This window comes from Nuphar pumila, chromosome 7 (assembly GCF_984573655.1).
Source record: "Nuphar pumila chromosome 7, dmNupPumi1.hap1.1, whole genome shotgun sequence".
Lineage (NCBI taxonomy): Eukaryota > Viridiplantae > Streptophyta > Magnoliopsida > Nymphaeales > Nymphaeaceae > Nuphar > Nuphar pumila.
Window position 1 is genome coordinate 118,446,958 of NC_143255.1, and position 24,566 is coordinate 118,471,523.

The window sequence follows — 24,566 nt, forward strand, 5'->3', positions numbered from 1 at the left end:
TTAAGAACCTGCAGTATACACAAAGGAAGATATCCTAACTAAATAGATTTCAAAGAAAAAAATTTAAACAGTAGTTAAAAAATAGTTATAGTTTATATGTATATAGTTTCAAAACGCATATTTTGAACAAGAATATATATATAGAGAGAGAGAGAGAAGATGGTTAAGTTCCATAACAAAACATAAAGGTATTATAAACTAAACAATTTTAAAAGTGAGTAAGATATGCACCCTAATCAATAATTTAAAAATTCTAGAAATATTAGCAACAATTCAAGCAAGATACAATAGCCCTTAAGATAGACACAAGGAATATACTTCAAAATCATTTTTTAAGAATTTCTCGTTTAGGCAATCATAACCATAAAAACAACACATTTTCTTAAGGAAACATAAATTATGAACATAATAGAATTTAGATCACTAAAGTTCAAAAGACAAGCACATATTAGATATAAAATATCAATAAGATATAAACAATTTTTCAATAATGTCCCAAAGGCTCAGGTAAATATTTCAAATAAAGATACAACTTGTTAATTATACTAAGCAAAACACGACAACATGTATATTAAATGTAAGAGCTCAAAGGAACTCACAAAAACATGAAGAATTAATTAAATTCATACAAAAAATGCAAGATAACCATCATGAAACAAATCTAAATATCCTCAACATATATATCCAACATGCAATTAAAGCATATTTAATGCACATAATAATGCATGATAACCCAATAGGGTTCATATACAAGAGGCAAAAGAGTCACTCACACAACCCAAATATGGGTTCAAGCACAAAAGCCACTAAGGACCAAGAGGACACATAAAAATAATAATTTTATTAAGGAGAGAATGCATGTAAAATTTTCAAGGGATGACCATTTTCCATATAAGAACAAACGGGCAGCGAAAAAGTTTAAAAAATACATTAAGAGATTTTAAAAATCTCATATACAAGAAATCATAACAAGAGAAATGATATTTGCAAATCTCAACAATAGTTTGCTCACGACAAGCAATCACCTCTTTGACCTCCAACTCACCATCCTCAAAATTCAAGTGTATCATCGCATAGGACAAGAGATTAAACACAAATGTTAGCAATAACCATACCAGTGACCATGCACCAGCAATATCGGCTATATGAACTGACAACAAATATCAGCTACAACAATAAGAGGTTCACATCCCTTACCTCACAAGTTGTAGAACTGCAATCAATACTATTGACTACAACGAATGCACATAACTCACTATAACCATGGTTGTAAAAACTGATAAAACAAAATTTCTTATCCAACAAAAAAAGTCACTCAAATAAGAGGGAAGAGCGGAGAAACAAGATTGGCAAAAATATTGTAATGAAGACAAACTGATGTCAATAAGCAAGAAGATTTGAAAACAATTTCAAATCAAGGTAAAAGCAATAAATTTTGCAATATTATGAGATTTAATTCATAAGGACCAATATGATCACAAGCAAATAACAATTGAGCCATCACTAACAAAGATCGATATGATCATCCTATAAACAATAAAGGCTAAAAAAACGATTGAGTGATACAACTCAACCAGAGGTCAATCAACTGTCAGTCATAGCTAAACAAGTGCCAATACGACACTAATAAACTTGGCAATCTATAGTGACAAGAAGATAGAGCTGCACACATAACTCACCCCAACAACTAACTTTGGCTCCACAACACCGAGATGCACAAAAAAGCAATTGAGTGATATAACTCACTAGAACCAGAGGTCAATCAACTGTCAATTAGAGCCAAAACAAGTGTCAATACGACACTCATAATTTGACAAAAAGATCGAGGTGTACACATAACTCACCCCAACACTGAGGTCCACAAAGGGACAATACACAAGTCAATCAATAGCAAATACATGAGATCATAAGAGGCACCAAAGAGCATACACAAAAAAACACAAAAAACATAAAAAATAATATCTTTATTGAGATAGAATGCTTAGGAAAGCATTACATCTAATGGGACAAGAGGTCCCTGTTTATATACAATAAAGAGGGCCAAGAGGACCCATATAGTTGTTGGGAAAGGCTCCAACAGCTAAAAATATAGTTGTTGGAGATTTCCAACAGCTATATTCACTAAAAGACAAAACTGAATATATCTCTTGTAGATTCTCAACAGCTATATTGTCTAAAAGACAAAACTACCCTTTACAAAAGTGTGAAGGACAGAATAAAAATAAAATAAAATAAGAGGTCTGTTCTGCCCCTAAATGGCAGAGCCTATTACATGTACAGAATTATCATTTTTCCCCTAATGGGCAGAGCCTATTATATGCACAAAATTACCACAATAACCCTAAAGGGTATTACCTATTACAAAGGGGAAAAAACATTTTCAAATTATATAATATATACGCATACACTCATATTTGAATATATAAATATGAATCAATACATTCTAACAATGAGCCCCCTTTTTTTCTTTTAAAAAGAGGAAAAGAATGAGATGTGTGCCTCAAGGCTGAGGGGCACCTCACCTTGAGGCGTACGCCTCAAGGCCCATGAGGTGCACACCTTATGGTGCCTTGCGCACCAGTAGTGCGCCTCGAGGCACCAAAGGCAGCGCCTTTTGCATCTTGAGGTGAGTTTTTAACAACACTGGGATAAATCTTTGAGCACTTTAGGGAGTTGTGCCATAACTATGGCTCATCCCAAAAGGATACTGAGATTTCCTCATGTTTTCCAACAATGACTCTTCTTCAAGAACTTCTCTTCATCAGAACCACATGGATATAGACATGAGTGATTTGAAGGTTTGTATCTGGATACAAACTCTAGCATGACCTTCACAGTCGATGCTAATGGAAAAGAAAAGAGACCATATGGAATTACTCACACTTTACCATCAGCAGCACATTGGTCAAAGAAGGCATCAGACCCTTCAAATACAACCACTCTCACATTTGGTGCATTCATATCCATGTCAAAAACAAAGTTTCAAACAATATAAATAGTGGAGATCACTCAACATTAGGTTACACTGAAAACATGAAAGCTATTTGCTAAGACTTTTCTTGGTATCCTTTTTCACTGACATCTCTCAATGCATAATCATGTAATTGTGCACCTTCTATGACATTTTTAATTCGGCTACGACAGGAAAAAAGAGAGTAAACAATTTCTTCTTCAATAAATCAATTTCACGAAATGAGACACTCAGCAATTCATTTTTGTTCATTTCTTTTTATCCACATATAAATAAGACAAGTATCATGCTTTTCATCTTTGACGTTTTCTGGGGGATACTTGTACAGTAACTGTTATATTTGTTCAAAGCAACAAAAAGACACCAATGCCAATGGAGCCATTTCCATCAGTTAATAACAAAAAAAGAAAAAATTTATTATAAGCCACCTTTACGTGTGTAAATTCGAATGAAAAGCCTCTGACTGTCATCAGATAAAGCATCAAAGCATCCTGCCAATGTATGAGCAAAAAACATTGACATGATTTAGCCAGAAAAAATATCTAACAAGCAAAGACATAAATTGACAAAAAAACTATGATTGGCACCTAAAAATGACCTTTCCTCGTCTGTAAATAGGTAAGTGTGGTGTTTCATAACCTCTTGCATCAAAATATGAAAGTTCAGCTGATACTTTTTCATATTTGGCGGGAAAGTTCTTGTAGATTCAACAACACGAATAGCATTACTCCATAAGGAATTAAAATACTGGTCACCATGAGGTCCATTTTTGCAATGTGGAAGTTTCTGACAGAGAACTCTAACAGGAACAACATCAGAAGAATTTTTTGGAAGAGAAGAAATAAATCCCTGCAGAGGAACATTTGAGAGCACTATTAAGAAAAGTTACATTTGAATTATCTCTAGGAAATAACCTGGTAAAGATGGGCAAGATGGATATAAAAATGAATGTGGTCAAAGAAATTGTGACGCTTTGAATTACGTACTATTTTAGGCTGTGTTTGTGTTACATGTTTTACAAACATTTGGCATAAAACTCACAGAAATCGTGTTAAACTTAGTGACATTCAAGTAAGCTTATCTAGCAGAGACAATGTTACTATCATGAACTATGAAGCAGAATTGAAGAAGAGAAATAACATTACTTTCTCAAAAACAAAACGATGGCCTAGAAACTACCTCAATAGATACATGCATAGGTGTAGGACCAGAGTTACCGGAAGCGCCTAGGCAAAAGGGGAAGCGCGCTTCGGAAGCGCGAAACATCGTGCTTCCGAAGCGTGAGGGGAAGCGTCCCTCTTTTTTGGGAAGCGCGCTTCCCTTTTATGGGAAGCGCTTCCCCCACGCTTCCCCCTCGCTTCCCCATTTTTTCGCTTCCCCCTCGCTTCTGGTTCGCTTCCTAGGTCGCTTCCGGTTCGCTTCCTAGGTCGCTTCCGAGACGGTTCGGAATTTTCTTCTAAGTGGTCCCACGCTTCCCCGCTTCCTAAATTTTTGAAAGTGCCTCGCTTCCCGCTCCCGCTTCCCGTATCGCTTCTCGCTCCCGCTTCCTCGACTGGTAACTCTATGTAGGACACAATGGACATGCTTTGTACAACAAAGGGCAGGATACAGGGACATATGTGAATGCTATGTAATGAAAATTCATAATCTAATATAAAGTAATAAACACAAAGGTCATCTTAAAAGTACACAAATCTTAATTTGTTGCTTAAGTCATTAAATGAACTCTAAAGAAAGCTTCCTCTGATGCATAGTCACCTAAGACCATTTTCTCGGACAATCCTTAAAATATTTAAATTTGTCTACAACTTCAGTGGAACCTACATCCCAGGATTTCATATTTTCCTTTTTTAGTTGTTTAAGTTCAATTTCCTCACAACAGCTGCTGCTATTCCAATGTAAGCCATGAATGATCGACCAGTTGTAATTTCCATTAAGTTGAAAGGAAGCATTACAAAGTTGCTCTCGAGAAACAGGATTTATCAGCCATCTTGAAGGTTCTAAACATGAACTGCTCCCAAACTTGCCAGACAATGCTGAGACTGTAGTACAAACAACACAGTTTGTCATTGGCAACATTATGTACAACAGAACATGCAAATTAATTTGGCCATGTTTAGGAATAAAGAAAAGCATAACACTATCTTGGGAAATGGTACTAGCTGAAACACCAATAGCATTTTTGGTTTTGGAATTGAAAGCCTCTCACATGAAATCAAGATCACATTTGTCATTTATGCAAGCGCCCCTAAAATGAAACAAGAGGCAAAACCATTCTTACATGATCAAAAATTTTGTTTCTTTGTTTTATGCCATATGTGGAACAAAATAAAACCTTTAACCCAGTGATCAACTTTAAACTTTATAACTGAACAAGCTAGAAACTTTTTATTCATGGTACCTGTTAAAATACACACACACACACACACACACACACACACACACACACACACACACACACACACACATATATATATACATACTGTTATAAACAGTTCTGTAATAAGTAATGCCCTGCAGGGGCATTTTTATCTTTTTTATTGGTTGTAATAGTTATCCATTAGGGACAGACTTGTACCTTTTATTTTTATTTCTTTTTTGCTTTTCCATATTGTAAAGGAGCTCTTTGGTAATTTGGACCATAGAGCTCCCTTCTCTCTCGTGTAACCTATTTAAAAGCGACCTTTAGTCCCCATTATTTAATGCTTTTTCTTAAGCTATCTCAATAAAGGCTAATGTTTTTATGTGTTTGGCTTAGCTTATTAGCACTCTTGTGCTCGTCTTATTGTGTTTGGCTCTTTATAAGCCTCATTAGCACTTTTGTGATTGTCTTCTTGTGCATTGCCTCTTGACTCTTATATAGTCCCTTAGTGGACTGTTTTCTGCTTGTGCACTTGTGTTTCATTACATGGTATAAGAGCCCTTTGGATTCTTTTGGTCTTGGAGGCTTTGTTCGTGATGATCAAGGATTGTGTGTTTGTGATTAAAGTTTTTAGTGATCTATCTTCTTCTTTATTCATTTCTCTTATTGTTCATCATGGAGCATGAATCAAGAGTCGATCTCTCCTTCAAACTCAACGAATCCAACTACATGATGTGCTCTTTTTGCAAGAAAAAAATACCTCAAAGGCCAGAAACTTTGTGGATTTGTAATGGGCACTACTCCCAAACCATCTTTAAAGCCCACCAAAGTCAAAGGTAGTGAAAAAGTCTCTGAAAGAGATGATTGCATTGAGAATATCCATGAGCATCAATTAAAGGTAAAAGATTGGGAAAGCAACCATGTTAGGATTTAAGCATTGTTTATGAACAATGTTGACATAAAAATATGGGACAACATTGCTAAATTTAGAAGAGTCAATGAATCATGGTTCTTTTTTAAAGGTAATGTATACCCAAAAAGACCTTCCTAGACAATATTTTTTTCAAGACAAGATTAGAACTACTAAGCAAAGGGACATGAATATCCGTAATTATTTTAGTGATTTGTCTCTTCTTTGAGACAAATTAGCACTTCTTGAGCCAAAATGGGTGACCACCGAAGATATTGAACTTAGAAGAGAGCAAGTTGAGAGAGAACACTTCTTTCAATTTTGTCATGGTCTAAGACCAAAATTTGAACAAGTTAGATCATCTCTCCTTCATAGGACTTTGGCCATGCATGTTGAAGATGCTCTTGCCGAAATATGCCAAGAAGAGACTCGCCTTGCATGACTACCAAAGGTGAAGATGTTTTAGCCGTTACTAGGTTGGGTAACAATGTAAGGCGTTATAGGCCCCCTCATTTTGCAAAAGCAATATAACTATAATAGTAGATATAGAAAGGGTGTTATTTACCACTATTGTAATTAACCAAGACATATTAGACCGGTTTGCCCAAAGATTAAAAGCAAAATCGCTTTTGTTTGAGAAATCACACCCAAGAAGGAAGAATCTAGCAAGAATGGAGGAGATATTAAAAACACTTAGTCAAATATCGGATGCATTACAATTTCTCAAAGCATTTTCTACTTCGGGTGCCGCCATTGCAACTTCTTCATCTCATTCAGGAATATAGATTTTTGACTCGGGTGCTTCCTTTCATATGACCCCTCATGAAAATGTTTTTTCTGAAGTTTGCATTAATTCTATTTTATCTTATGTCTCAACCACCGATGGAACCACTTTAAAAATAAATAGTATTAGAATTCTTGATTCAAAATCTTCTCAAAAAATTATTGTTCCAAAAATAAGGGTTGTTCCAATATTGAATTTAAATATTTTCTCCGTCTCAAATTTTTGACCATGGATGCAAAGTCTCCTCATCTAAAGATTGTACCGTGCAGGATCTCCAGTCAGAAAGCTGATTGGGCAAGGCCATAGGTGAGAAGATCTTTACTTCATCTTTCACCCAAGTCATTTTGTAATTATGTACTAGACAAAAGTATTGATATTTGGCATAAGAGACTTGGGCATCCTAGTTTTTCAAAGATATATCTCTTTCCTTTTTTGAAAAACATTTGTAATGAAGAAGAAATATCTTGTAAATATTGTATTTTTGGAAAAATGAAAGTCATTCCCTTCCCATAGATCTTTCATTTCTACTCGTCCTATTGAATTAGTGTATTCATATGTATGGGGCCTTTCACTGGTCATATCGAAAGGAGATTACAACTATTATGTTATTTTTGTTAATGATTTCACTAGATATACATAGGTTTACTTCCTAAATTTTAAATCCGATGTATTCTCTTTTTTTAAGGAATTTCATATAATGATTAAAAATTAATTTCTTAGTAACATATTTATTCTTAGGTCCGATTCGAGAGGAAAATATATGTCAAATGATTTTCAAAATTATTTGAACCAAAATATCATTTGTCATCAAAGGTCTTGCCCTGGAACTCTTCAACAAAATGGGTTAGCGGAAAGAAAATATAGGCATATAATAGAAACGGCTAGGACTCTTATCATTTCTAAGGACATTCCAAAAAACTTTTGGGCCGAAGACGTTTTAAAATCAATCTACTTAATAAATAGAATACCTTCATCCTCTTTACAAAATATCACCTCATTTGAAAAACTTTTCAAAATGACTTCAGATTTTAAAAAATTAAGAATCTTTGGTTGTAAGTGTTATGTGCTTACTCATAAATATGATAAACTATCTTCAAAAGCTATTGAGTGTGTTTTCTTGTGATATGAGGAAAATCAAAAAGGATATCATTGTTTTCACTCAAAGAACAACAAACTTTATGTTTTTAAAGATGTCACTTTCTTAGAAAATGAAAATGGGTTTGATAACAAAGGAACTAAAGCAGAAGTTGACTATACATTTCTATTTGATCTCTTACCAAGAAATAATGAATATAACAAGCTTGACTCTAATTATGTTTATTATCCTTGTTTGAATGATGATTTTAGTAATGAACATCCGGTTGTTGATGAGGTATGTCATCAAAATGAAAGTCTAATTGAAAATGCCCCTAATAATAATATGCATGTTTATACCCGACGTAGACAAGGTGATCATCTATGTGCTCTTGACAAGTTCTCTCAAAATATACCCTTAAGGAATCCCAACTTAAGAGATCTAATCGAATATCTAATGCTCATAGTAGATTTGTATCGTATAATTCATTTTCTCCCAACTTTAGAGCATGTCTAATAACTCTTTACTCTTATCATGAACCATCACATTATAATAATGTCAAAAAATACCTTCATTGAATTGAAGCAATGGAAATAGAATTTGATGCCTTTAGGAAAGCCAACACTTGAGAAATAGTTGATCTCCCTCTAGGCAAAAAACCTATAGAATGTAAGTGGGTGTTTAAAGTCAAGACCAAAAGTAATGGATCTTTAAAAAGGTATAAAGCAAGATTGGTTGCTAAATGGTATGTACAAGAATATGGAGTAGATTATAAGGAAACCCTTGCCTCCGTCGCTAGGATGACTAGTGTCTGAACCTTAATCGCCATTGGCTCTATCCAACAATGGCCAATTTATCAACTAGATACTAAGAATGTTTTTTTAAATGAAGAACTTTGTGAGAAAGTTTATATAGATCCCCCACCGAGAGTTGATATTAATGATAAAATTCTGAAACTCAAAAAGGCCTTGTATCGTCTTAAACAAGCCCCTAAGGCTTGGTATGATAAATTTAGTAACGTTATGATTGGCTTAGGATTTGTTTTTTGTTATACTGGAGTGCTCTCTTTGTCAAGAAATTATGATACTTTTACTATATGTTGATGGCATTATCATTAAAGGAAATGACAAAGGAGTTACTGAAATTAAATTTGTTTTAAAGAAAATTTTTGATATGTCCGACTTGGGATTTTTGAGATATTTTTTACGAATTGAAGTTGCCTACTCACCCAAAGGATATCTTCTCGCCCAAATGAAATTGGTTGCTAACATATGTGGTAGGTCAGGAATTTTTTATGAAAAGAAGGTAGAGAACCTAGAAGTCATAAATGTCAAATGGAGACTCGAAGATGGCATACTGTTTGAAGATCCTACTCCTTATCGCCAATTGATTAGATCTCTCACCTACCTTTTTATCACCCGACCTGATATCGCTCATGCAGGTAGTCAGTTCTAGCATGCTCCCACTACAGTGCACATGGGCGCAGTTATGAGGATTATTCGATATATTAAAAACACAATCTCAAAAGGGTTTTTCTTATTCTCCTCATTGTCTTCAACTAAAGCAGAATATCGAAAAATGACTATGACAATAATGGATCATGTATGGCTAAGGACTCTTCCCCAAGACATAAAAGTTTCTACTCCAAATCTTCGAAGATGTGCTATGATGACAAAAGTGCAATTTATATTACAAGCAACCACACCTTTCATGAGAGAACAAAGCACACTAAGATGGACTACCATTACATATGTAACGAGTATCTTAAAGGAATTATTGAGTTACTGTATGTCACATCAAAGTACCAGCTTGCAGATTTTTTCACCAAAGCTCCTCCTACACCTCGTTTTATTTTTTTCTTTAACAAACTTTCAATGATCTCAATGTAAGTTTGAGGGCGGTGTTAAAATATATATATTCATATATATATATATATATATATATATATATATATATATATATATATATATATATATATATATATATTTACTGTTATAAACAGTTTTGTAATATGTAATGACCTACAAGGGCATTTTCATCTTTTTTATTGGTTGTAATAGTTGTTGTCCACTAGGGACAGATTTGTATTTCTTTTTATTTATTTTTTGCTTTTTCCATATTGTAAGGCCTCTTTGGTCATTTGGACCATAGAGCTGTTGGGAGTCCAACGGTCCATTGGGAGCTCCCAACAGCTCTATTAGGAACACCCTTCTCTCTCTTGTAGACTATTTAAAGGGGACCTCTAGTCCTCATTTTTTAATGATTTTTCTTAAGCTATATCAATACAGACTATTGTTTTTATGTGTTTGTCATATTGTATTTAGCTTAGCCTTATTAGCAATCTTGTGCTTGTCTTCTTGTGTTTGGCTCTTTGTAAGCCTTATTAGCACTTTTGTACTTGTCTTCTTGTGCATTGTCTCTTGGCTCTTGTATAGTCCCTTAGTGGACTGTTTTGTGCTTGTGCATTTGTGTTTCATTTCATTATCAACCTAAGTCAAGCAACCATATGGTGATATCTAAGAACTTTAAAGGTTCATAATTCATGACCTATATTGCTCCTGACAGCCAAGTATGAACAGATAGAACTTACAATTATGTACAAATGGATACTCTAAATATTCTTGAATCTTATATTTTCTACGAAGTTGTGAAGAACAACCATCTACACATCATGCAACATTTATCCTGATCCATGCAAAATCACCGGTAACTCCGCCTGTGTATAAAGGAGGAGGGTTGCGGTAGGCCAGTGACAACCGGCATAAAAACTTAGTCATACCCTATGAATATGAACCAATATGAGAATTTCGTTGGGGCGTTCCCTACTAAGCGACGCGTTGTACTCTATAGGCCCGGAGGTAGTGATAAATGGGCAAGGGTTGCTAGGTCATCGTACGGAAACGACGCGTCACACCGGCGCCCGAGTGTGGTGTAAAATAGGCAAGGGTTCCCTCACTTTGTTGGACGGGTGGGGGTAAAGAAGTTAGTCCAAGACCATAAAATTAGGTTAGCCACTTGAAACATAGGTAGGTGTAGGAGAAAGATTGATATTTTATGTCTACAAGAGACCAAATAGGTAGGTGAGAAGGCAAAAGTGATAGAACCTTGGGGATATAAGATTTGGTATACAGGAATAAATAGAAATAAGAATGTAGTAGGGATTGTTATGAGTCGTGAGTTTATAGATAATGTAGTTGAGGTCCGTAGGAAGGGTGATAGGATTTTACTTATTAAATTAGTATTAGGTACGGATATTATTAATATTATTAGTGTTTATGCACCTCAAGTAGGTTTAGATGATTATATTAAGCGTCAATTTTGGGAAGATTTAGATGGAGTAGTACAAGGGATATCTTATGGAGAAAGACTTTTCATCGGCGGTGACCTTAATGGGCATGTAGGCATTAGTAGGGATGGATTTGAGAGTATCCATGGAGGCTATGGTATAGGAGAAAGAAACGAAAGTGGAGAAAGAATTTTAGATTTTGGTTTGTCCTATGATATGATCTTAGCAAACACTTGGTTTAGGAAGAGAGAGTCTCACCTAGTAACATTTAAAAGTGGGGTTAATACGAGTCGGATAGATTTTTTCCTTCTTAGAAAGAGAGATACGGGTTGTTGCATCGATTGTAAGGTTATACCGGGACAAAGTGTAGCTACATAACATAGAGTCTTAATTTTAGATCTTAGAATTAGACAATGCCACAAAAGGGATAGACATAGGATAGATCCTAGAATTAAGTGGTGGGCAATGAAAGGAGCTAAACAAGGAATGTTTGTAGAGCAGGTAGTTAAGGAAGCTGATTGGTGTCTTGAGTAGGATTCTGAATCAATGTGGAATAAGATAGCGGGTGGCATGAGAAAGGTGGCTAAGAAGGTATTGGGTGAGTCTAAAGGCGGTGCACCGCTAGGTAAGGATACATCGTGGTGGAATGAGGATGTCAAATTAGCTATTAAGGTTAAAAGAGAGTGTTATAGAAATCTAAGTAAGAGTCGTGATAATGAGAATTTGAAGAAGTATATGATAGTAAAGAAGGAAGCTAAAAAAGCAGTTCGGAACGCGAGAGATAAGGTATATAAGGAGGTTTATGACAAGTTGGATACCAAAGAGGGCGAGAAGGATATTTATAGGCTTGCAATGATAAGAGATAGGAAATCGAGGGATCTGGGTATGGTTAGATGTATCAAAGATAAAACATAAAGGGTTTTAGTCAAAGATGAGGAGATTAAGGAGAGATGGAAAGATTATTTTGATAATCTATTTAATGGAAGTCATGCTCAAGATCTTGGAGACTTCTCCATTCCTTTTCATGAGATGAATCGTGACTCCATGCGCAAGATTCAAAAGAAAGAAATTGCAGAGGCTTTAAAGAAAATGAAATCAAGAAGGGCAGTTGGCCCAAATGGTATACCTATCGAGGCTTGGAAATGCTTGGGAGAGAAAGGTTTAGAATGGTTGACAAATATTTTTAACAAGATTTGGCGGACAAATAAGATGCCTTATGAGTGAAGGAAGAGTACTTTGGTGCCTCTATATAAGAATAAGGGTGATATACAAGATTGCACAAACTATCGTGGTATAAAACTCATAAGTCATACTATGAAACTTTTGGAGAGGGTGATTGAGTCTAGATTGAGGAAGGTCGTCATGATATCGGAGAATCAATTTGGTTTTATGCCTGGAAGATCAACTATGGAAGCTATACATCTTCTTAGACAACTTATTGAGAGGAACAAAGATTTGCATATGGTTTTTATTGATTTGGAGAAGGCATACGATAGAGTACCTAGGGACGTTCTCTGATGGACAATGATGAAGAAAGGTATTTCTCACAAGTACATTAGTATAATTAAGGATATGTATGAAGGAGCAGTAACCAATGTCCGCACTTGTGGAGGGGTGACAACCAATTTTCCTATAACGGTTGGGTTACATCAAGGATCTGTTTTAAGCCCTTTCCTATTTGCTATAGTGATGGATGAGCTTACGAGATCAATTCAAGAAAATGTGTCGTGGTGTATGTTGTTTGCTGATGATATTGTTTTAATTGATGAGTCTAGAGCTGGGGTTAATGCTAAGTTAGAATTATGGAGATGAACATTGGAAGCAAGAGGTTTTAAGTTGAGTAAGAGTAAGACAGAATATATGGAACGTCGGTTTAGTAAGCAACGAAGTAGTGATGAGAGTGTAGTGAAGCTTGGTGAGCAAGAAATACTGGTGGATGATTGTTTCAAATATTTGGGATCTATCATTCAAAAGTATGGAGAGATTGATGGAGATGTAAATCATAGGATAAAGGTTGGGTGGATGAAATGGAAAAGTGCAACTGGAGTGTTGTGCGATCGTAGAATGTCATTGCGGTTGAAGGAAAAGTTTTATAGGACGACTATTAGGCTCGCTTTACTATATGGTACGGAATGTTGGGCTGCCAAGAGACATCATATTCAAAAAATGAGTGTAGCTGAGATGCGTGTGCTTAGATGGATGTGTGGAAATACAATAAAAGATAAGATTTGGAACGAGGAGATACGTAAGAAGGTAGGCGTTGAACCCATTGAAAATAAGATGAGAGAGAATCATTTACAGTGGTTTGGACATATTCGACGAAAGTCTAATGATGCTCCAGTCAGAAGGATGGAGAAATGGGAAAATATATTAGTTAAAAAAGGTCGGGGTAGGCCTAGGAAGAATTGCATGGAGACGATAGGAAAGGATATGAATGCTTTGAACCTCACCGAGGACATGGCATTGGATAGAAATGATTGGAGGAGAAGGATTCATGTGGAAGACCCAGAATGATTTTCTTTGTTCGTTTATATCGCCGACCCCAATTGTTTTGGGATGAAGGCGTAGTTGTTGTTGTTGTTGTTGTTGCATGCAGAATCACCGGTCTAGCCATGCCATGCATGTGATTTGAGAATAGTGAATGAAGTAACTCAGACAAAAAACATGATACATAGAATTTGTGGACACCTCACATGATTTGAGAATATCAAATGAAGTAACTTGGACAAAAAACATGATACATAGAATTTGTGGTCACTTCACATTGCACATGTACATTTATTTGAAAGCACCATAGTACAACATCAATTAAATGTCAATTTTTAGGTATAAGATCAATTGATAACTTTTGCTATCAATTTCTTGCCATTGTCATCATCTCATTAACCTTTCTCTCATATATGATTTCTCTATTCAATCCCATCTAAGTTAAATGACCCACAATGCCACATGGATACAAACATAGGGTATGAATACAGTGTTCTTAAGGAGTTCTCTACCACAGCATATAAAGGAAGAAGGTGCAGAAACAAAACCAACCATGCATGTGACATATATTTCTTTCTGAAAGTGAATATAATGCATTAATATCATGAAATCATCATATTAGCATGATATATCTTTTAAATGATTCTTTAATATAGAAAAATCTACAAAAGTAAATAAAAATTTCCGAGGAGTTGTATCCATTCATTTGGGTCCAAGCACTAATTAGCAAATCAAAATCGATCGCATTTAGAGTTTAAGGGCAATTTTAGCATTGCACTTACATTATGAAAATATAGCAATTTGAGGTAAAATCTCCGCACATTAACATGAAGTGTTGAGGCTAGCACTTAACTAAGATATTGAAAATATAACCTAACATTATGCATTTCATGAAAACAATGCCATGGAGCACCAGTAATGATGAATGCAACCCAAGGTAAGGTGTGAGCCAACTCTTCATGCATATGCAATAGACCTATTTTTCATCTCAATTAGAAAATTATTTTAAAACCCAAACCTTTTAAACCTAAAGCATGTGGTTTTTCTCGAGTCACCATTTGTTTCTCTCTCATCTCATTCATTTGCATGTCCATCGATTTCAAGTGGTTCCAAGTATTTGAAATGCCAATTTCCAGAGATTTCAAACATGTAAATCAAATTAACTGGTAAGCAGGTGTATATTTTAGATCTTTTCTTGTTTACTAATTTTAATTTTCCATTCATCAAGAAAGATACTTGTTAAAATATGTATATATATACATATATCATGTATATATATATATTTATTTATGTACAGTATTGTAATAGGTAATGCCCATCAGGGGCATTTTTGTCTTTTTCATGTATAACTAGGTTTGTTCAATATGGATAGTTTTTCATCTTTTTACTTTTTATATTTTTTGTCTTTTTCATATTTCATAGGGGGGCCCTATGGTCAAATGATCATAGAGTCTTTGGGAGCTCCCGATGACTCTATGGAAGCTCCCAATGGCCTTAAGCCTTGTGCTTTTTGTGTATAAATAGGGACTACCCATTCAAAGATATGCTTTCCTTAATTATTTTATCAATAAAAGTTTATATTTTTTGCATTTGTGCTCTCTTATATTAGCCCTTGTTGACTCTTTGTATTGTCCCATAGTGGACTTGTGCTTGTGCACTTTGTGTTTGTGTTATTTTCCTTAGTAGTGTTTGCTTCGCACTTCCGCTCGTTTCATTACATGGTATCGGAGCCAAAGGACCTTGGAACAAGTTGTTTGTGGTGATCAAGGGACCGTGTGCTCGAGAAGATCGTGGGGGACCTGTTCTTAGCCGCTTTCATCTCTCTCTCTATTATCTCTTTCTACTCTTTTCTCTCCTTTGTTTTTCATCTCCAACATGGAGCAAGAAGCAAAGATAGATCTTTCCTTCAAACTCAATGGTATTGAGGAAATGCTTTATTACTAATTTGTGTGATACTCCTTTACATTATAGTCTTGTGTATATAATTGTTTAGTCAGGGGGCAGTTTTGTAACACTGGGCATAGGCCATAGTCAATTGTTTTTTTTGTCTTGTAGTGTAACCCTAAAGAGTGGTCGACCCCTATATGTTGTATCTCACCTCATTCTTTATGTAATGAAGATTCTCTTCATCCTTCTTGGTTTGCTTTTTAACCCTTCTTCTCTCATAAATCTGATTTGACATGGTATCAAAGCCAGCGAAGAGGGAGATTAAAGAAGATTTGTAAAGGTGATTTGAGGGTTCATTCCGTTTTCTGCTGAAGCTTGGATCGAAAGTAGTTGGCATCAGCATCACCTGACTGAGTTTCAGCGCTGGTGCATCTGAATTTTGGGTTGGTAAATCTTGATTTTACATGTTCATAGAATCAAGAATCACTGACATCGGACTAGATTTGTATTTTTGGGTGATTTTACAAGTAATTTTTCTGTGCATCGGTTTTCTAGTGACTGTTTTGAAAATCTGAGTATATCAGTTGTGTTTGAGGTTTCTAATCAGTAATTTTGGTTTTATTAGCATCATTTTTACATCAAAAATCCAATAGAGGTGGTTTCCTATTGTTTTCATCAAGTTTTTATGAGATTTATCGATTTTGGTGTGCAATGGTCATCGGTGGTAACTAGTTTTCTCTATACTAGTTCATCGACCTTTATGTTGTGCATGTTCTTTGGCTGCAGTTTACCAAGATTAATGAAGTATTGATGTTCTCTCATGTTTGCAAGAGATATTTCCTATTTCTTGGATGAGTTTAACAGGATTGGCTTGCATTTGTGGTGATTTGGGACAGCCTCTTTAGTGCAAATTGGTTTAGTATTGTGCTTATTTGTCAAAGGTGGCGCCTAGGCACAGCCCCATGGCCTGCGCAACTAGGTTTGGGCGGTGGGACCCTATATTGTCGCCTAGGCTTGTTTTAGAGCCTAGGTTTTTTTTGAAGATTTTTTTCATAAAACCATCTCCCAAGCACGACATTCACCTGCGCGACTAAATGTTGAGGAGTTATAACAATACGAATGTTGTGTTGCATCTGTGATCATTGCAAAATTTTTCCTCTTGTATCCTTCTTTTCCTTCTCTTAGCCTTTCTAACCACTATTTCCTTTTTTAAAGGGGAAATAAAAAACAGGAAAGAAGAGAGAGGAGAAAAGAAAGAAGAGAGAGGAACTCTTTTGCAAAGGTCTCACTTGACCTTCATTTAAAAGAATATTTGAAAATTACTCGCCTTCGTTTTGAAAATTTGCAGGAAAATGGAGAGACAGGATTCGCTCCTCGGTATGAGGTTCGATCGTTCCTGACGCCTTTACCAGGGGTAATCGAACCAATGATCGAATTTATGCATTTTGCTTTGCTAAAATATTATCTAAGAATTTAATCTAAGTATAAATGCACAAAAAATCATACTTGTGTAATGCAAATGCATAAATGTATGCTTTTGAGAAAACAGCTTAGAAATTTTAGGATTTTGCAATTGATTCGGAAATAAATTTGATAATGAAGTGAAGAAATGATTCAAAGTTTTGAATTTGGTTTGAAAAGGTTAGAGTTTGAATCTAGTCTGGATTTTGAAATAGATCTGGAAGAAGAGACTTGAAATTCCAAGTCTTGGAGTGATCAGGAATTTGAAAATAAATCTTGAATTTGAAGAAATGAAGGAAAATGGGAGATTCGAAATTGAAATAGAATTTTTGAAGTAACAAATGAATTTTCAAAGTCAGAATGGACTTTGAATTCTTGATTTTGAATCTAGGACTCAAAATTGAGATAAAATTTTGAAAGAGAATTGAATTTTCAAAGTCAGAAGGGACTTTGAATTTGGATCGATGTTCAAGAATCGATTTAAAAAAGGGATTTTTGGTTTTGAGTTTAAATTAAGAACCTGAAATAGGAACTGAATTTGGAAGTTTAATTTAGACTTGGAGAAAAGATGGTTTTGAAAGATCTGGAATCCTAGATGGAATTGGATCTGAAGTCTGGAATCCAATATGGAATTGGATCCGAAATCTGAAATCCTAAATGGAATTGGATCCGAAGTCTGAAATCCTAAATGAAATTGGATCTGAAGTCTAGAATCCAAAAATGGAATTGAATCCGAAGTCTGGAATCCAAAATGAAATTGGATCCGAAATCTGTAATCCTAAATGGAATTGGATCCGAAGTCTGGAATCCAAGATGGAGATTGGATTTTGGAAATCTGAATCCAAGGTGCACTGGGTTCTAAATGTAGGATCCAAGATGGAATTGGATTTTGAAAATCCAAATGGGACTTGATGAGGATGGATATGGATTTTGGAAATCCAGATTTGAATTTAAAAGTCGGTTTTAAACTTGGAGAAAATCGATTTTTGAGATCCAGAATCAATCTCAATATCTCGATTTTGAATTGAGAATCAAGACTCAATCTTTAGATAGAACTTTGGAGATTAAAAAATAAAGGACAAACTTGGTTTTAAACTTGAATTTTGAAACCAGGAGATGAATCTGGAAATTCCAAAGTTTAAATTGAACTTTGAAATTCAATCTGGAATGTTGAATTAAATCTGGATTCAAATCCTGAAAATTGTAAATGAATTTGGAAATTTCAAAGTTGAATTGAACTTTGAATTTTGAATATACAAATGAATTTGAAATTTCAAAGTTAAATTGGACTTTGAAATTGAAGTTTGAATTTTTGAAATAAGATAGAATTGAGAATAGAAAGATGAATTTGAATAAGATTTAAAGATTGATTTGAGAAATGAAGAATATATTTGAAAATATATCTCAAAATCACCTGGATTTCTCTAATGTATATATATATAGAGAGAGAGAGAGAGATTCTCATTACAACATAAGAGAAACCCTACATGGGAGCTCAAGGTGGGTTGTGGGAATGGTTGAGGAATTTGAGTTCGCACCTGAAGAAGTGGGAACTCTAAAAGGGAATTTTGAGTTCAAATTACCATACCCAAGAATGGATCCAAACGAAAGAATCATGTGGGATAGGTAATCAGAATTCTATTTCCCTCAGATCCTCTTGAATCCAAACGCACCCTTAGGTTCTCTTTTAGAAGTTCTGTGAGTATTATTCTTCTGGCCTGGGTGTCCTGTGGGGGCACCATGAAGAAAACAATTGCTATCATGGTATAGGCCTGACAGCCAGTATTATTTAATGTGCCGCATATGATATTTAGGCATGTGGTGCATAGATTGTATCGGCGCTATTGGCTAACTGATTGTTTCAAATGCTTGTGTTCCTGGTGCCCATCAGCAGGTCTGAGCACTACTCTTCCTGCCCTGTCTGAATATAGTGAAAAAAGTGAATTAATCATGTGTTCTTTTTCTGATATTTTTTTTAATTCCTTGTACTACGTGAGAACAATGTTTTAACTGCTTGATTCTTTAGATTCTCTTACAAGTGTTGAATTTGTTTGTTGTTTCTTCAGAACAATTTCGATGCAGCTATTACATATTACCATAAGGTCAGTGTTCACATATATCATATTTCTTTTCCCCTCTTCACCAATTGTAACCTTAGGAGGTATCCTTGTTCCATTGTGGACAGGCTTTGGCTTTGAAGGTGGATGACAAGTTCTGTACAGAGATGTTATCAATTGCACTTGTTGATGATGCAAAATTTCGGCATGATTTTTTACTTCAGTTATCGGAATTATCTATTTTGTGTTGCAGGCGTGACCCGTGGCCCAGCTACCCGTGTATTTGTGTTTCTGACTAAATCATCCTTGCTGGGGACATATCCCGAAGTCTTTGATCTCGTAACCCCATGCTCCAAGATGCATAGTGATTTAGGATCCACCCTAAACCTGCTTGGATCAATGTGCCTTTTAAGTTCAGATTATGTGGAACCACACCGTAAGGCATGATACCAAAAATTCTCTTTCCTTAGCTCTTTGGTCAAGAATTCTTACTTCCCTTAGCTCTGATACTAAGTTGTAACGCCCCAAATTTCAAACTTGCGAACCTTTTCAGAAAAAACAGGCAAGAGACTAGAAATATCTCTTTCCTTCAGAGTTGTTTTATGAAATCAGCGGAAGATTTTTCTTTTGATAAATCATAAGGCAAGCTGACAACTTTGGGCACGTTAGCTAAAAGAACCAAAACTCACAAGATTCGGATATCCCAAGGAAAATCCGATACAAACCCATAGCGTCCAGAACGCGAGCTAAGAGCAGGAAGAAGAAATCTTGAAGTCATCTTGCAATCGCGCCATCGCCCGTAGAGTACCTAATCATCACCTGAATCCATAGAATGAGTTAGTTTCGCGAAAAACTAGTAGGTGCACAAGAGAGACTACAAGAAACTGAATTAAGTACATTTAATTCAGTAGGTTACGCAGTTTAAAGCAGATACCCAGTTAAACAGGTAAGCAATGCAAGCAGGTGAATAGTGCAAACGCGTAAGTAGTACAAGTGAATAAGTAGTGCAAGCGAGTAAGGCGTGCAAGGGAGTAAGGCGTGCAAGCGAGTCAGCGGTGCAAGCGCGTAAGCAGTGCAAACAGTAAGCAGTTCAAAGCAAGTAAGCAGTGCAACTGACAAACGAAGCATACGATTCAATTGATCGTAGGTTGTGAACCACTACGCAACTAGCTTGTTCTCGTTCCTAGAACGATGTCACAGCATCTAATCACCATCAGGACATCGTTTGTCGCTCACTACTTCTAACAAACGCGTTGTCCTGAACAACCTTAATCAATCCTCATCTCTCAAAACCTCACGCGGCCAACTGCCACCTGTTATGAAGCACTAAGGCATCATACTTCCTCAGAAAAGCCTACCCTTCCGTAGAAGGTCCAAAACATAATCACTAACTCAAATCACTAACGATCTGATTCTCAAATCTGAGTCCTGCATGTAATCATGCTAAAACAGAAAGCCGAAACTATGAATTCATAGTTAGCTATCACAAACAATATCAAAAGATCGTCACAGCTCACCATAACTTTTTATGGTAAGCGAAAACACAAGATCCACGTCGGATCGTTCGGTCCGAGAGATATACGACCGGACAAGGAATTACCGCCCTAGAGGGTAAAACTGATCTTAGACCTTACACTTCCTCACAGGAGTTCACCGTCTTTGCGGCTACCCATTCGTGAACAGTGTACATCCTCACAGAGATCTCTCACTCTAGCCGGGTCACCTAATCTGAGAAATGTATAACCTCACAGCGAAACCTTTGGGAGACCGGTCCCTAACAAATGTCATATCCAATGAAAATCATTGTGATACACGCATCAACACAAATGACCGCTCTCAGGGTCGATAGCCACTAATACAAACAACAAGATCAACGCCGGATCACCTGGTCTGGGAAATGTATAACCTCACAAGGAATTCCGCCCTAGATGGTATACCTGGTCTTGGACCATACACGCCCCGCAGATAATCCTTTGGAGATCAGGTCCTCGACAGACACCCTACTCGGTGATACACGCATCTATACAATCGACTGCTCTGAACAGTTAACCACTCTTGGGGTCAGTAGCCACTATATGGGCACAAGCATTATATTAGCATACGCATCGTATCACTTCACATAGAAGCATATAACCCTACGCATTGTATTGTTGCCACAAGGAATATTGCAATCCTCAAATAAACCCTCAAAGCATGCGTAAACAACACATGAGAACGCGCAGATATGGCAATCCAGTTGATTCTATGGGCGAAGAGTAACTAACTCTACCCGTCAGCCAAACAAAACAACTGAATAAGACAAGCACTCATAGCAATGCTCGTAAAACATATAATTACCATAAAATGGCTCAGTCCATCAACAAGTAATTAAATTAATCGTAAGGCATAAACCATTGCATCACGAGCCATTCATAAGAAATCATAGAGCAGCAGTTATATCACAATATGTAAGCAGCTTATAAGACAAGCGGCCACATCAATCCTAGTTGCCACAAGTTCGTAGATTATGAGTTGTATGCAATCACATCAATCATAAGAGATGTAAGCCAACAAATGCTACGCTACAATAAGTACCAAAACAGTTCGACCAAGGGATAAAGCAAGTCACATGCTAATATGTAGCAACTAGCATAATTCTATTATTATAAGCATTTAATTAGCATGAGAAGATCCTTATTACTCTGCAAAGAACTACGTAAGCAGTTTAACAAACTAGAGTAACGCCTTGACAGGCGTGCACAGCTAAATGAGTGGCATACTGAACTACCGAGCAAGCAAGCTATTCAGTAGTGTAAGCGAATCCGTAGTGCAAGTGAATCAATAGTGCAAGCGAATCAGTAGTGCAAGCGAATCAGTAGTGCAAAAGAATCAATAGTGCAAGCGAATCAATAGTGCAAGCGAATCAGTAGTGCAAGCGAATCCGTAGTGCAAGTGAATCAGTAGTGCAAGTAAATCAGTAGTGCAAGCGAGTCCGTAGTGCAAGCGAATCTCACGACCCAACGACCAGTGTGAACAGACCTTATGTTTCGATAATTACTGGCCTGCTGGTACGCGTAGGCAAAACATAGAAACAACTGAGGCTAGTTCGGGCGTCTGTTATTCTATGTATTTTTAATAACCCGAATAGCTAGTTGAGTCCGCTCCAAAGGGGACGGCTTTAGCCGAGAGAGGATTCCTCAAGAGAGAGAGAGAGAGAGAGAGAGAGAGTCTCATTACAAGATAAGAGAAACCCTACATGGGAGCTCAAGGTGGGTTGTGGGAATGGTTGAGGAATTTGAGTTCGCACCTGGAGAAGTGGGAACTCTAAAAGGGAATTTTGAGTTCAAACTACCATACCCAAGAATGGATCCAAACGAAAGAATCATGTGGGATAGGTAATCAAAGTTCTATTTCCCTCAGATCCTCTTGAATCCAAACGCACCCTTAGGTTCTCTTTTAGAAGTTCTTAGAGTATTATTCTTCTGGCCTGGGTGTCCTGTGGGGGCACCATGAAGAAAACAATTGCTATCATGGTATAGGCCTGACAGCCAGTATTATTCAATGGGCCGCATATGATATTTAGGCATGTGGTGCATAGATTGTACTGGCGCTACTGGCTAGCTGATTGTTTCAACGTCGGTGGCCGGCAACGAGTGGGAGACTTCGGTGGTCGCAGGGAGGATCGCTGGTCGTCGGGAGGCTTGCCGGACGGAGAGAAGGGAAGAGACGAGAGGGCGAAAGGGGGAGTCGGTCGGGGAAGAGAGACCGAGAGACAAGAGGGGGAAGGAGGTTTCGAGAGCCTCCCCCCTTCGTCGCGGTGTGCTTTTAAAAGCACGCAGCCGACTAACTTACCCGGGTCGGATCCGGGTCCGGATCCATTTGTTTTATCCGATTATTACATGTACAATATACATATTTCCATCATATAGTGATAACAAAGGGATATCCTGACTGTGATTAAAAAAAAGCATTACATACCTATGTAGTTTCTATACAGCCTTTTACATTTCTGCTTTGTCAAAGGGCACAAAACCTTTTTATGTAAGGCAACTTGGATTCAGAACTCTCTACCCATTTAAGGATGCAAGCCCTTCACCATATAACAAATCAATGTGTGAAGGGAAGCACTCATGAACCACTGCCAAAACGAGAATGTAACAGCCATGATGACCAAGAGCGATAAAACCTCTTCATCACTCTACCCTCATACCTATAGCAGCCTAACGAGAACACATGCATAGCTTGGATCAAATGCTACAACAATAAGTCCCATAAAAATGACAAGTTCCAAGGTCAGCAGAAGAAGACTCTCTAAGCTAACATTCATGTTAGAGTTCTTTCCTGATGCAGATTTTGTGAACACAGTAAATGAGCTTTCTTCAAAAGGCTGAAGTACAATCCTCATTATTAAGCCTCTTGCCTAATTTGTCCATAAGGCCATGGACACCTAGGTTATAGGGTATGTCAAGCAACGCAAGGATGTGAATTTCCCTCCTTCTGGTAGGATCAACTTTTCAACGATTGGAGGACAAATAAGAAACATATCTGCAGAAACTTCTTGTCATACTCCTTTCAATCACCCAATCTGCTAAGCAAATGATTCAGAGAATTGTTTTGCACCTCTAATGAATGATTTACTTGATAAACATAGTAAAATCAATAGAAATAAATCAACAGAATTACAAACAGGATGATATCACGATGAAAGGACAAGAAATTTAAAGTAAATAAGATCAGTGTACATTGTCTAGCAGAAGATATCCTACCCTAACATGATGATCAAATAAATCAGGTGAATTTATTCTTATGTTCACAGCTCTTCGAATGATTAATTCATAACAAAGTCATGTAAACACATTCACTATTGAAAGCAAGGTCCCAATATTCAAACGTTTAAATGCAGGATAAAGGAGATCTTGTACAAATGGAGATTTCTCAAGGTATTTAACAAAGGGGAACATTGCTGTATGAAGTGTGTGATCAGACGTTGATGAGCCGATCGATCCTGTATCTTCCAAAGCAGGACCTGCATTTAAATGGTTGATTGCCCTCCATTGCTAGATCATAAGATGGAAGAGTAGAATTTTCATATTCTCCAACACCACAACCTAAGACGAACAAGGTCGGATGCTCTGGTGAATCACTGAGGTTATTAAGATATGCAGATGATCGGGTTAGGCCATATGGGTAACCCCTGCCAAGAATAAATTATCCAGCGACTTGACGCTTCAAATTCAAATCTACACCACGAGTTGGTCTCAGCAAATTGAGGTAATGCTCATTGTTGTAATTCAACAGGACAGTCAC

At 36.6% G+C, this 24,566-nt stretch overlaps 1 protein-coding gene across 1 annotated transcript in view; it reads right to left on the reverse strand.

The window, feature by feature from the left end:
- The window catches only part of LOC149833149 (zinc ion binding/nucleic acid binding/hydrolase), a 149,652-nt gene that overhangs the window by 67,953 nt on the left and 57,133 nt on the right, over positions 1-24,566 (reverse strand). The window contains exons 5-6 of the mRNA XM_090014940.1: positions 3,559-3,820; positions 3,400-3,462 (exon numbers count right to left, since the gene is read on the reverse strand). Of these exons, the coding sequence (XP_089871066.1) occupies positions 3,400-3,462; positions 3,559-3,820 (325 nt within the window). The remainder of the gene's footprint in view (positions 1-3,399; positions 3,463-3,558; positions 3,821-24,566) is intronic.